The sequence below is a fragment of the Phyllopteryx taeniolatus genome, chromosome 10 (assembly GCF_024500385.1).
Source record: "Phyllopteryx taeniolatus isolate TA_2022b chromosome 10, UOR_Ptae_1.2, whole genome shotgun sequence".
Lineage (NCBI taxonomy): Eukaryota > Metazoa > Chordata > Actinopteri > Syngnathiformes > Syngnathidae > Phyllopteryx > Phyllopteryx taeniolatus.
The window spans coordinates 2454801-2468608 of NC_084511.1; the positions used below are offsets into that span (position 1 = coordinate 2454801).

Here is a 13808-nt window from a genome sequence, read left to right on the forward strand (position 1 = left end):
AGGATGAATATATTGCCTTGGTCTTCTGTACATGTCCCAATCCTTACCAGTAGATGTCCCACAAACAGAGTTTATAAAATGGGACAGAACAATATCAAGACTCATTTGGGGAGGCAAACACCCCAGAGTGAGATATGTAACTTTACAATTGCCAAAAGAGCAAGGAGGTATGGGTCTCCCGAATCTGAACGCAGCTCAATTCAGGTATACACTGTAGTTTGTTGGTGCACTCCAGAATATTCAGCGAAGAGAGTTTGATGGATATCCGCTTCAGAGTTTAGTTGGAGACAAAGTCATGTATGAGAAGATGGGGGAAAATCTAGACTCCATTACCTTATTCACTCTGGAACTATGGTTCACAGTTATTCAAAAAAGCAAAGTTGACGATATAAATCAATTAAAATGGGTGGCATTTGATAAAAACTTCAAACCAAACGAATATGACACGGGTTTTAAGTGGTGGACAAATAAGCGAATAACAGCATGGTGTACCTAGCTTCCAAGATGTGAGAAATTAGTATGATCGAGAGAATTATGACTTTCATAGATATTTAAAAGCAAGAGATTATTATAGGAAGATCAAAACAGACCTCTCTGACAGACCTGTGGGTGCGGGACTTTCTTCACTCCTTCCCAATCTCACTGAGGTGACCTCCCGGGGAGTATTGGTGGTGTGATGGTGACTCACCCATGTTCCGTGGGTGCTGGAGCAGTGCCAGGTGGCGCTCGCCTGGGTTCCCCGCTCTGGCTGCCGATGGGGGCGGTGGGGCCTCCCTGTCGCTCCTCAGGCCAGCTTCCTCCTCTTCTCTCTGTTCCTTGTGGCCCACTGCGGTCACATCTTCCTCTTCCTGTGGGGGAGCCGGGTGGTCTCCTGCGGGCTGTGGGGCCTGCTGTGGGGTTTTTGTCCCTGCCTGGCTTGGGGAGGGTCCAGCTCCCGCACTCGGGGGCGGGTAGTGGGTGCTGGCAGGAATGTGTGTGTGTGGGGGGGGGGGGGGGGCTGGGTGGGGACTGGCTGCATCGCAGGCCCTACAGGTTGGGGGTTGGGGCGTCTGGCTCTCCTGGGGGTGGAGGGGAGGTGGCAGGACTTGTGGGGGAGTGGGGGGCTGGTGGTGGTCTTGGCTGGGGTGGTGGCATTGGGTCCCTGCGACCCCCTCCAGGTGGCTAGTTTTCGGGGTCCCTCGGTGTGGGACGTTTCCCGTCCACCGGGCTGCTCTCGGGTGGACCCCTGGGCCCGATCCTGCCCCTCGATTGATTGGGTGAGGTCCTCAGCCTCCGCGGTGCGGGTGCAGCAATTAAAAGACACTTCTGTCAGTCTTTGTGCATGTAAAACGGTGTCAATTCACTTGCATGTGTCCGCAGGCACACACCCCTGGGACTCTTTCACTGGGTGTGGGGCCAGTCACTTATTGCGACAAATAACTCATGAATATGCGACTTGCTTGTGTATCCCCTCACTCATACTCTCGTCCTATAAACTTTTATAATTTACATAGTCAATCCCACCACACTTCAGTTGTACAGCCGGGTTCACGACCCTTGCCCTGCATGCTTCATCTCCTGTCCTTGTCCTGTTCTATCTTGTCCTGTCCTTCCCTCACAAGGTGTAGCACGACAGCCCCATACAACACCCATATTTAATGGTTCATTGTTGTAGATAATGTAATGACTTACTTTTCTCATCCTGTTTACAATTAGTGCTTTGTCTTTTGTCTTCGTTTCTCTCTCCCCTCAAGAAACTTTGTTCTGTTCGATTCTGATTCTCAATAAACTTCAATTATAATACTAAGAAACCACAGCGGAAGCTTAAAAACTCCACTTTGACACTGTTAAACTGTTCCAGCATAAAAGGGATACAGATCCTCCAATCTGCTTCACCTAACAGCCAAACAGGACAAAAAAGAAGAAAAAAAAAGAACAGACCTCTCTAGGGATATGTGGAGTGTAACTCAACTTTTAATCAGGTCATGCAAGGGTAATTTGTTTAGAATTATATCTGCACTGTACAAATCCCTGACAGCAAATTGACTATATACAATAATTTAAATAGCGATTGACACGAGAAGAAGAGAATTGATGACTGAAATGCCTGGAAATGTGACTCCCCCTATCGTTATGTGTTTTATTATATGTACATATACAGTATCTCTGTATATGTATATCTTTTTGTATGTATATGTATATCTTTTTTTCCAATTGGACTAATGCGTGTAACAAGTGAAAGTTGTCTCCAGCAGACCATACCTATATGTTTTGGTCCTGTCCGAGGCTTGCCACATTTTCGTCAGACATTTTCATTACACTTAGCACAGCATATAGAGTTGATATCTCCTTTTTTGGCTTTGTTCGACGCCCCCTTGGATCCAGTGGCTTCAAAACCTTTCCGGATAGTTATTGCCTTTTCCACCTTGTTGGCAAGACAACTCATACTCCTTAACTGGAAACTTCCTCGACCTCCTTCTCACAATCGGTGGATAAAGGAGCTACTACTCTCCATCAAACTTGAGAAAGTTCAGTTTTCCCTCAAGGGTTCCATGACCGCTTTTGATGTGACGCGGATGCCTCTTCTAGAAGCTTTAACGACTCTGCCGGATTGTGACGACTGACCTGGCTACTTTTTATTTATTTATTTATCTATTTACTTATACTTTTTTGTATTTGTTTTTTTCTCAGTAGTGGTGTTTTGCAGTTATTGTCTTATTTTTCCATTGATGTTTTGTGTTTTTACATTCTGTGTTGTGAAGGTCCTTGTGGAAGTGTTTGGGGAGGGATGTAAAGGGTAGAAAGAAAAAATTCTCTGGAAGCAAGGCTTTATTGCACTGTTGAAGTCACTTGTGAAATGTCTTCCAATAAAGAAAGTTATCAAAAGATTATGTGGTCTCTGAAGAAAATCCGGCAGACCATGCGTCAAGAGGCCTCACAGCTGAACAGCTCATAACATCAAACTGGTTAACAGGCCCTGACCTTCTCTGGCAGAAAGTTGTATCCAGTGGTGAACTCAAGGTTTAGTGACCCAGAAGTCAAAAGGGTTCAAGTCCTAACTACGCAAGCTAATCAACGAAGGTCCCTTCAAAATCGCCTGCAAAAGTTCTCAGACTGGTCAAGAATGACCAAAGCTGTTGCCAGACTCAAGCGCTATATGAGCGAGAGAAAGAATCACAAAGAAAAATCAAGTCAAATTAGCACGCTTGAAGAGAGAAAAGAAGCAGAGATGACAATCATAAAAATGGTCAAAGAAACAGCATTTTCATGTTATGGAATCTCTGAAACATTCTAAGACAATGCAGACCAAAGACAAAGCCAACAAGCTGCGCAAGTTACGCCCATTCAAAGACGACCAAGGTATTCTTCAAATTGGAGGACGTCTCACACATACTACCTTGGATCCCAACGTTAAACATCCAATGGTGTGATCAAGGCACAAACTTCATCGGTGCAAAAAAATTGTTTATTGAGGCTCTCAAAAACATGAATAAAACCCAATTGGAAAAACTGGAATCGGAGTTTCTCATGAACTCCCCAGCATCAAGTCACATGGGTGGTGTTTGGGAAAGACAAATTCGAACCATAAGAAGTGTGCTAATGTCGATCCTTCAACAATCAGCCAAACAACTTGATAACTCTTCGCTACGAACATTCCTGTATGAGGTTATGACAGTCGTCAACAGTAGACCACTTAAAACTGACGATCTGTGTGACCCATCTTGCCCAGAACCCTTGACACCAAACCACATACCATGAAATCCACAATCATTGACCCACCTCCACGAAAGTTTGCTCTCTTTTCAAAGGAGAATAAAGCCCTCCAAACTCACTCGTTGTCATTAGAATGTTTGTTCCCTATCATCTAAAATAATTCATAATATATAAGAGTTGCCGACTGTATTTGTCCTTTAAAAATCACAGGTGATTGGTGGGAGTTTTACAGTCTCACATCTATCACGTCAAGTTTTTGAACAAAGTGGAACAAGGAAAATACATACCTATGTAAATCAAACACTAAGATGGCATAGATACAAACTTTGAAAATAAAAAAGCAGCATAAAATGAAATAGAATTTACAACGGTATGCCCATGGTTACAAGGTTAAGAGAAAATCCAGCATAAATCCTCTTAATTTCTATTATGCTATCTTTCTGTTGGCAAATATTGATAGTAGCTGCACACACCTCGCACCGCACTGTCTCATTTGTGACTGCACAAACAAGTTGTCACGTAGTCCAATCGTAGTCAGCTGGCAAATCTTACTCCAGCTAATCAGGGGAATTTTGCTTATCTGGAGGGTAAGCTGTGGAGAAAAAGTTGATGTGCTAGAAAAAAAACTGAGTGCAATTTTGGAATCAGCATGCCAATTTTAGTTTTAATCAGCATAAAAATCTAGCTCAACAGAATGGTTTTTTTTTTCAAATTGTTCCCCAGTTGACTACAAAGAAGAAAGAAGAGGACAAACTTACACTAAGAAGGCTATGTTAGCCCCTTGTGGAGGTGAGCCCGGGAGGTTTGTGTACCTTTTATTTGATTCCTTTATCTTTCAAAATGTTCCTTTTCTTGTTTCAGAAGGGCAGCATGTACTGTATTTATTTGCTTTATGTTTGTGACCAGTTCTCAAGGGTTGTCAAGATCAAGAATAAACCCTGTTGTTTTGCTAAACCTCGTGTCGTGCTGATGCTTCATCCGGAGGGCGTTGCACCTGGACGGTGGTCAAATACATTTGTTAAGCCACTATGTAAAGCCGACCTAAAACTCACTAAGCAGCCATGTCAGCATCCCTATATGTCTGCACATGCTTTCGTGACGAACAAACATACTTTTCTGGCCTTTCGCCAACTCTCTGGCAACTAATCTTTGAGTTTGTTTCCAATATCAAACAAAGCATACAGCACTTATTTTTTATTTGTTCACAAATAAATACAAAAAAAAAAAGTCATACACCAAGAAAACAAATGTGATATGCGTACGGTATATCTGTGACTCCTTAAGTGTGTCATTGATGAAATAAAACTAAATGAATTGCCCACAGGGAATAATGGAGCACACAGCTTATGTTGCTGTTTTCCAGAATTCTTCGCGGTGCTCTTTTTAACTACAGGTTGTAAAAAATCCATCTAAATGTTGTTCTTTACTTGCATTTGTTCCTGTCCAGTGTCCATATTGTTGCGAGTGTGTATTAGCGATACAACGGGTTGAGGTTGATATTTGTGAATTTATTTCATTTCAGTGTAAATGTCTTACTGACTAAAGTGTTAAGATGGGGGAAAAGTATACTGCTAAATGTTGGAATGTGGCCCAATCTGTAATTGCAGATGCACTTCAAGTTTGCGAAATGAATGTCTTCTTTGCTCGGCTCAAAAGGTTCAACGTTTACCATAGAATGTCACATGATAGTGGCACCGAGCCACTGATTTTGTGAATTTTACGGGCTTCTGATTTCCACTTTGACTAAAACATAACTGACACGCTTATACTGTAAAATTCTTATTTTTTAAATTGATTACATTAAAGAATATTAAAATATGCGGCGATAGTACTTCAAGGATGAATCATTTCTGTTCAGGGCTGTAATGTTTTACAGCAAAAAGGAAGCAATAAGACCGATATTATCAAAACTGTCTGTCTGAAGAAATTGTCTGTTTAGACTCATAATGTATAATCAGATTCAGTCTTACTGATTTGTGAAAGCCTTCAAAATGTACTCTATTAATTCAGGTTCTTGTATTGATGTACATGCTTACAAACATGTCGTGGTGAGCTCCTCTTTTGTTAAACAAAAGAACTGAATGAAGACATAAAATAGCATTCATCACTCTGGGGGGGCCTTTTGTACAAGCTCAAGGGGGTTGCTTCAGGAACGGAACCCAAAAATAAGATGAGCATTAGCTCAGAGTATTGGCAAAAAGTGCACGCTGAGTACATTTGAAGGCTAAAGCTACAATAACCACATAACTATAACTATAACTAACCTAATGAGCGAATGAAGCAACTGCTTTGTTTGCAAAGGCTAAATACTCTGCGCACTTGACGCAGTCTCATTAAAAGGCACGTCACATCCAGTCGAGTAGTCCCCAGCGCCTAATGATTGAGCTTATATGGAGCAGTCTCATCGTTAACGCCGCTGCGTATATATACAAACAACCGACATTAATACAACACGTCGTCATGAAAAAAGTGGTGGCACAGACCGAACGTGATAAAATCCTGATTTGGATCGGGAAATATGCCATACTGTCGTCGATAACAACCTCGTGCATATGTTTGAAATTTCTCATTAGAATGCATGTATTATACACTGAGAAATCAATCAAAACCTGAGAAAAACAAATCTCATGCGCTTCATTATCTTATTGTGCACCAAAATGAATTGCGTTGTGCTCCTTGCCCCATGTTTCACCTCGCCACAAATTTTAAGAAAGTTAAAAACGACAAATAACAGGAATAAAACAAAACCGCCTTTTGCAAAGCAATCAATTTCCCCATCTATCGTGAACATGCAGAGGAGATCCAAAGCGACAGGCAACCAAGCTCCACCATTTCCTATGTTCTTCTTCTTCACTGAAAAAATGCAAAATCTTACCCAGTGAATGGATCTAATTTCTCGTGAAAACATGTTACTGTGCTTATTTTAAGACAGATCTTATTTTAAGAATCATATCGAGTCAATTGATACTAGTTCCATTGGTAGATTTTTTTCCCACTTTTTTTTGAAGGAAGATATCTTGTTTTAAGTGAAAGAAATCTGCCAGTGGAACTAGTATGAATGGACCGTCTTAAAATAAGATCTCGTATGTTTTCACTCGAAATAAGATACATTCACTAGGTACGATCTTGCATTTTTGCCGTGTTGCTATTCGTAATCGACAAATGAGAACTCATGAACCACCACCGCAAATACAATGTCCAAATGTGGGGAACCCTGAGTACAAAAAAATGATTGTTGGCTAGATTGCGATGCTCCACATGATGCTGGCGCCGAGCTTTTCTGATTACAACCAGCTCCCAATAAAATATGCCCCTGGACCCACTATGAATAGAAGCCACATGCTCATGAGCAAAATGTCAACTGTGGTCTGTGCGAAGCGAGACAAATCTCTATTTTGCAAATGATGGCAGTGGATCTTTGTCATTAACGAGATAAGAGAAGAATAAATATTTTCCTACCAGAGGAAAGGCCTCTATTTGTGGCATCGTGGTCACTGTCTCCCTGCTCACTGTCTCCATGGCCGCTGTCTTTGGAGCTGACTAGATCTGCCTCCTGGAATGCCGAGCTGTAACCAGGCAGAAGGTTCATTTACTTTCTGGTTTTCCATTAACATAGCGTATCTAAACAGCAGAGGTGTAATCTATCTGATCCCATCTCATCATCCAGAGTGCCACTGAAGAGTTAACGGCGATTGCAGCCAGTCGATAAGCGCTTCATTCCAGGCGGATGTGCTACAGTGAGCAACAGAAAGGCGGAGAGGAGGTCTTTCTCCATATTTACCTATTTACACGTCTTGGCCTGTCAACCATGTAGCTTAGCTCTGCTCGCTGGTGTTTAGCCTGAAAGAAAGGTAAAGCGTATCATTCCAAAAGTGTATTAGATGAAAAGCAATGGGAGGAAAAAAAAGACACATTCAAATCACATAGCACCGTGTTGAAGTCCATCCATCCATCCATCCATCCATCCATTGTCAATAGCGCTTATCCCTTTCAGGGTCGCAGGGTGCCGGAGCCTATCCCGGCCGACATTGGGCGAAAAGGAAGACTTTACGCCCCGAACTGGTCGCCAGTCAGCCGCAGGGCACATATAGACACGGACGACCGCTCACGTTCACGCCGGCACTGAGTGGGAACTGAACCCACGCTGCCCGCACCAAACGTACCACGACACCATCAGGGACTCATGTCGATGTTGTGTGAGGAAATGAACGACGCGCAACCACGATATGTGTTACTCGTTCAACGAGGCAAGTGTGCTTGTCTCTTGCGACGACTTTTTCCTACAGCTCGATGGCCAGTATGAAGGAGCATCCAAACACGCCGAGACATGTTGAGTCAGTGTTAAGTCTATAACATTGGGACTGGAATACATAATGGGAACATTACTCTTCCAGGTAAGTGTGACTTTGTCTCTTTCTCACACACGCACACACACACTAATTTGTAGTCTTTTTAGTTGAATTATTCAGTAAAAACAAAACAAAACAAAACTTTTGCGTAGTCATGAAATTGTACGTATTAGAACACAATGGCTGCTGCATGAGGCTCTATTGACATCCTGAACCTGTCACGCTAAATTGAGGGAAAGCACTTCAGAAATGCTCTTTTATTGACGGGACAAAATATTATTGACGCACGAACGGTTAAGATGAAGTGAAACGGACAGGCTGCAAGGGGGACATCCTCTGACGGAAACCCGTATGGAAGGAGAAGTACATACTAAGGGCACGAGAGGGTTCCTTACCTCGTTCGATAGTATACTGCCGTTTGATATGAGGTCGGGCTGCTGGTCCGCGTATCCTGTCACTATGGCTCCGCATAGGTTGCGGTCGGCGTCCGCGCTCCTAGACGGACTACACGGCTTTAGGAACATGAGGTCGGTTTTGGCAGACTCAGGAGTCAGACATACCTGGTAACAATAGTTCTGATTTTGACGGTGCGAGCCAAAGCTCCCTGATTCCTCCACAGGGACTTGAGCCGTACCTGTCCCGGTGCCGTTCGCAGCACTTTGGACCAACATGATATCAGACTTGCTGAGCTTTTTCTTGCGGGCGCGCCCTTGTCGTGAGCAACAGGAGCTGCAGCCCGGGCAGCAGTCGCTGGTCAGGCAGGTGTAAATGTTGAGCTTTTTCCCCTTTTGGCAACGCACGGCCAGTACGATCATGACCAGGAGGAATAGAAAAGAGACAGAGCCCAGGGCGATGATGAGGATGAGCGTGAGGTCCAGACCGCTTTCTGCGGCTTGAGCGGCACCTCCTCGGTCTCCGTCGCCGCGACCCTCTGTCACGCTGTCCACCAACGCCACCAGTACGCTGGCACTGGAGGACAGCGGAGGTTGACCGTGGTCTCTCACCTCGATCAGCAGGTCGTACGAGCGAAGAGGGTCTCGTTTAGCCGACACCCGCCTCGCCGTCCGGAGTTCGCCTGTCCTCCAATCCATCCTGAACATCCCGTTCTCATTGCCTCTCCGAATGCTGTAGGAGAGCCTGGCACTCTCGCCGTCATCGGCGTCCATCGCCACGATGCGCGTCACCAGGTAACCGGGCTCGGCCGAGCGGGGCAGAGGCTCCTTCGCCGTGCCGTTCTTCCCCACGGGGGCTAACACCAGGGGGGCGTTGTCATTCTGGTCCACAACGACAACTTTGACAGTGGCGTTTGTCAAGAGCTCTGGGGTGCCCGCATCTTTGGCCTGGACCACGAACGTGAAGTCCTTCAGTTGCTCATAGTCAAAGGACCTGAGTGCGTATAAGTAGCCTGTCTCCTCGTTGATTGACACGTAGGTTTTGACCGACATGCCCTGGATCTCACACTCTAATATGGAATAACCCACGAGCGCATTGCGCCCAATGTCCGGATCCGAAGCGCTCACTGCGTGTATATACGCCCCCGGCACATTATTCTCGGTCACGTACACATCATATAGGGCTTGTGTAAAGGCGGGGGCGTTGTCGTTCTCATCTGACACTTGGACTCGAATGGACTTGCTGGTGGCAAGGGCAGGGGAGCCTTTGTCCCTCGCGACCACAGTCACCGAATAGGAGTCTGCCTGCTCCCTGTTCAACGGGCCGTCGGTCACGATGGTGAAATAATTCCTGAAGGATGACTTTAATTTGAAGGGGACCTCGCCGAGGAGCTCCACGTCCATTTGTCCGTTTTCTTCCGCGTCCAGGTCTGTGACGCTCAGCAAGGCGATGACGGTGCCGGGAGCCGCCTTTTCACTCACAGACTCCGTAACGGTGCTGAAGGTGATCTCCGGCGCGTTGTCATTCACGTCCGTGACCGTGACGAGGACCTTGCAGTGCGCGGGCACGGCGTTCGGGCCCATGTCCTTGGCTTGGACAAAGATCTGATACAGAGCGCTCTCCTCGAAGTCCACCTCCCCGCGCACCTCGATGCGCCCGGCGCGCGGCTCGATGCTGAAAAGGTCTTTGACGCGGCTGGAGATGTGGTTGCTGAACGAGTAGCCGATCTCCCCGTTGAGTCCCTCGTCCGCGTCGGTGGCGTTGAGTTGCAGGAGCAGCGTGCCCGCCGGCGCGTTCTCCGGCAGGGTTACCGCGTAAACTGGCCGCTCGAATACAGGCACGTTGTCGTTGGAGTCCAGCACTTTGACCACCAGCAGCGCGGTGCCCGTCCGCGGAGGCCGGCCGCCGTCCACCGCGGTCAGCACGTACCTGTGAGCCGCCTGCTGCTCTCGGTCCAGCGGCTTCTCCAGCACCAGCTCGGCGAACTTGCCGCCGTCCGTTTGGCTCTGCACGTCCAGGTAAAAGTAGTTGTTGGCGGTGATCTCGTACGTGCGTAAAGAGTTGGTGCCCGCGTCGCGGTCGAACGCGCTCTCCAGCGGGAAGCGGGTGCCGGGAGTGGCGCTTTCGGAGATCTCCACCGTTATGTCCGTTTCGGGGAAGCTGGGCGGGTTGTCGTTAATGTCCACCACCTCGATCTCCACCCGAAAGAGCTCCAAAGGGTTCTCCAGGAACACCTCCATGTTGAGCTGGCAGCTCGCGCTCTGCTTGCAAATCTGCTCCCTGTCTATTTTGTCCTTGACAAACAGGACGCCGCTGTCCGTGTTCACTTCCAAATAAGGAGTGCGCGAGCTGGGCACGACTTGGAAGCGGCGCGATGCCAGTTTGCTGAGGTCCAGGCCCAGGTCCTCGGCGATGTTCCCCACCAAGGTGCCGTGGTCCGCCTCCTCCGGCACAGAGTAGCTGATCTGGGCGAGCGCTCCATCCGCGACGCTCAGGGCAATCAAAAGCACAATCATCGCCGGAGGGAGGAGGGGGGGTGGGGGGGGGTTTACAAATAACAAATTTGCAAAGATTAAGAGTCCCTTTAACTGGGCAAAATGCTCATTTCCATCACCCGTTTCAGTCCAACGGAAAAGGTTTCTAAAATGCGCAACACTTTCTGGAAATGGGCAACCCTTTTTCAATTCTCAGAGTAGCTGTTCAAACACATCTTAACTCCCCGCCCGCCCCCCCCAAAAAAGGTCCGATTTCTTCGTGTCTTTTCGGATGGAACGACTAGAGTGCGCATTCCAGTAAAACGCAGCGACGGCAGGAAATTGGCTGCGTTTCCAAATACATTCCTAATCCACTGACGAAAAGTCAAAGTGAGTTATTTCCCCGCATCGTCGCCAACTCGCCCTTACTTTCCTGGCTCCGTGTGTGCCCAACGTTGGCACGCCGCGTCCCCTTCCGAGCTGCTCTGCGCGGATGCCGGCCGCTCAACTATTTGCACACGCCAACACTCGCGCATCCATCCCGCCTCCCCTTCGGCCGCTGCGGTTGCGCAGCACCCCGAGAGCTCTCCTCATTGGCCGGCTTGTTTTTCTCGCCACGCCGGCACCGCCCACTTATTTCTCTTCCAACTGTGGCCGGCCTTCAAATACACGAGCAATCAAAAGAATTGTGGATATGGTCCAGTATGACTTCAAACTATTTATTTTATTTAACACCCTTAATGTTTGACTCATGTCATAACAATAATAATAATAATAATAACAATAATGGCGGCACATCTGCCTCGCAGTTCTGAGGACCGGGGTTCAAATCCCGGCCCCGCCTGTGTGCCGTTTGCATGTTCTCCCCGTGCCTGCGTGGCTTTTCTCCGGTTTCCTCCCACATGCCAAAAACATGCGTGCTCGGTTGATTGAAGACTCTGAATTGCCCGTAGGTGTGAATGGTCGTTTGTTTCGATGTGCCCTGCGATTGGCTGGCGACCGGTTCAGGGTGTCCCCCGCCTCTCGCCTGAAGATGGCTGGATAATAATAATACATCGTGTCCAACTCATGGCCCGGGGGCAGGATCCGGCCTGCCGCATCATTTTATGTGGCCCGCGAAAGCAAATCATGTACGTCAAATGAATGTTTGTTGCCAAAACACCAAAATTACAGATTGTCTTCCCTTTTAATCACATTGATATGTGACAAAAATTTCTTTGTTAGCAATCTCCTTTTTGAAATCAATAGATTAGTTGAACAAACCTTTTTTTTACTGGCTTCTGATTATCCAGCAATTGGTTCCGTACATGTAATATTATTAGCCGACTGCACATTTATATAGGCTCACAGTTGGAATGTTCGCTAGCACGTTTTGTAGGCCGATACGAGTACGGCTATTCCCTCTTGAGTGCTCACCGATACCGACACCGAGTACTTAGTATCGATACCGCAAGTACGTTTTGACACTTCCTGACACACATGATGATTCGCGGATGTGTCTACTAACGAGCCGATATATATATATATATATATATATATATATATATATGTGTGTGTGTGTGTGTGTGTGTGTGTGTGTGTGTGTTGCGAGTGGCAAAGTTTGTGGAAAAAATGTCTTAAGGAATTCGGTGTCTTCATTTTCATCTTGTGTATGTGACATTTTAGTTGAGTTAGTCTGGTTTAATAAACGCCCAGCCACAAACTTACTGTGTGATTATGTCACATCCGAAAATGCTCAAATGAAGTCGCACAACAAGCTTCTTATGGCTTTTTTTGTAATGAACGCATCATGTGTTTTTGTGAAGAGAAGATGCTCAGTTTAAACTGAAATTGATTTGCTTTCTTGCCTCACTGAAAATATTTGCAGAAAAGAAAATAGTTTGCTGCTCAATGTGAATTGAAAGAAATAAAACCGTTGGTTGTTCATTTTTTAATTGAAATGGCTTTTTTTGGGTGTGTATTTGTAATTGGTCTTTAACCAAGCAAAAATAAAATTTATCCGTATACTCGATTGCTTGATCAAATGTTTAGTAGGTTACTCGAATGCTAAAATATTCAATAGCTGCAGCCCTTAATACACACACACACACACACACACACACACACACACACATACATACATACATATATATATATATATATATATATATATATACAGATATCCATCCATTTTGTGTACCACTACTCCTCACAAGGGCCGGCGTGCTGGAGCCAATCCCAGCTCGAGGCGGGGTTCACCCTGAACCGGTCGCCAGCCAATCGCAGGGCACATCTCAACAACCGACCATTCGCGCCTACGGGCAATTTCGAATCTTCAATTAAGCTGCCGTGCATGTTTTTGGGATGTGGGAGGAAACCGGAGTGCCCGGAGAAAACCCACTGTGCCGCCTATATATATATATATATATATATATATTTATATATATTTAAATTCAGGGCGATTCATTTTGAAAAAGAAAAGGTATAATGTCTTCATAACAGCACTATTCAGAGCTCAATGGATTTGTCGATAGACCGAGATACTGAGGACAGGTGGGTGATGTGCTGCATGTCGGGGGGGGAAAACTGCTCTCTCTGTTCCCTAGACAGGCAGACAACGATTCCGTTCCAAAGGTGCTACACTTGGCCCTGAAGTCTCTTTGTGATAAACACACATTTCAGCACTAAAAATAGATTTCATTATATTATACCATAGCATGATGAGATAGCTCAACCGAATTTTATCCCCCAATATGCAACGCGGATGCCATGAACAAAGAGGCTGACACTTTAAAATGGAGTCTTTATCCGTCCGTCCGTCCATCCGATCTATCTATCTATCTATCTATCTATCTATCTATCTATCTATCTATCTATCTATCTATCTATCTATCTATCTATCTATCTATCTATCTATCTA

The 13808-nt window shown here is 45.9% G+C and overlaps 1 protein-coding gene across 3 annotated transcripts in view; it reads right to left on the reverse strand.

Annotated features, from left to right (window-relative positions):
- Positions 1 to 11499, reverse strand: part of pcdh10b (protocadherin 10b) — a 33726-nt gene extending 22227 nt beyond the window's left edge. The window contains exons 1-3 of one of the 3 annotated variants that reach the window (XM_061787866.1): positions 8438 to 11499; positions 7475 to 7533; positions 7153 to 7259 (exon numbers count right to left, since the gene is read on the reverse strand). In XM_061787866.1, coding sequence (XP_061643850.1) covers positions 7153 to 7259; positions 7475 to 7533; positions 8438 to 10951 — 2680 coding nt within the window. In that variant the 5' untranslated portion in view covers positions 10952 to 11499. The remainder of the gene's footprint in view (positions 1 to 7152; positions 7260 to 7474; positions 7534 to 8437) is intronic. The other 2 variants (XM_061787865.1, XM_061787867.1) reach the window with 2 other exon arrangements.
- Positions 11500 to 13808: the final 2309 nt, after the last annotated feature.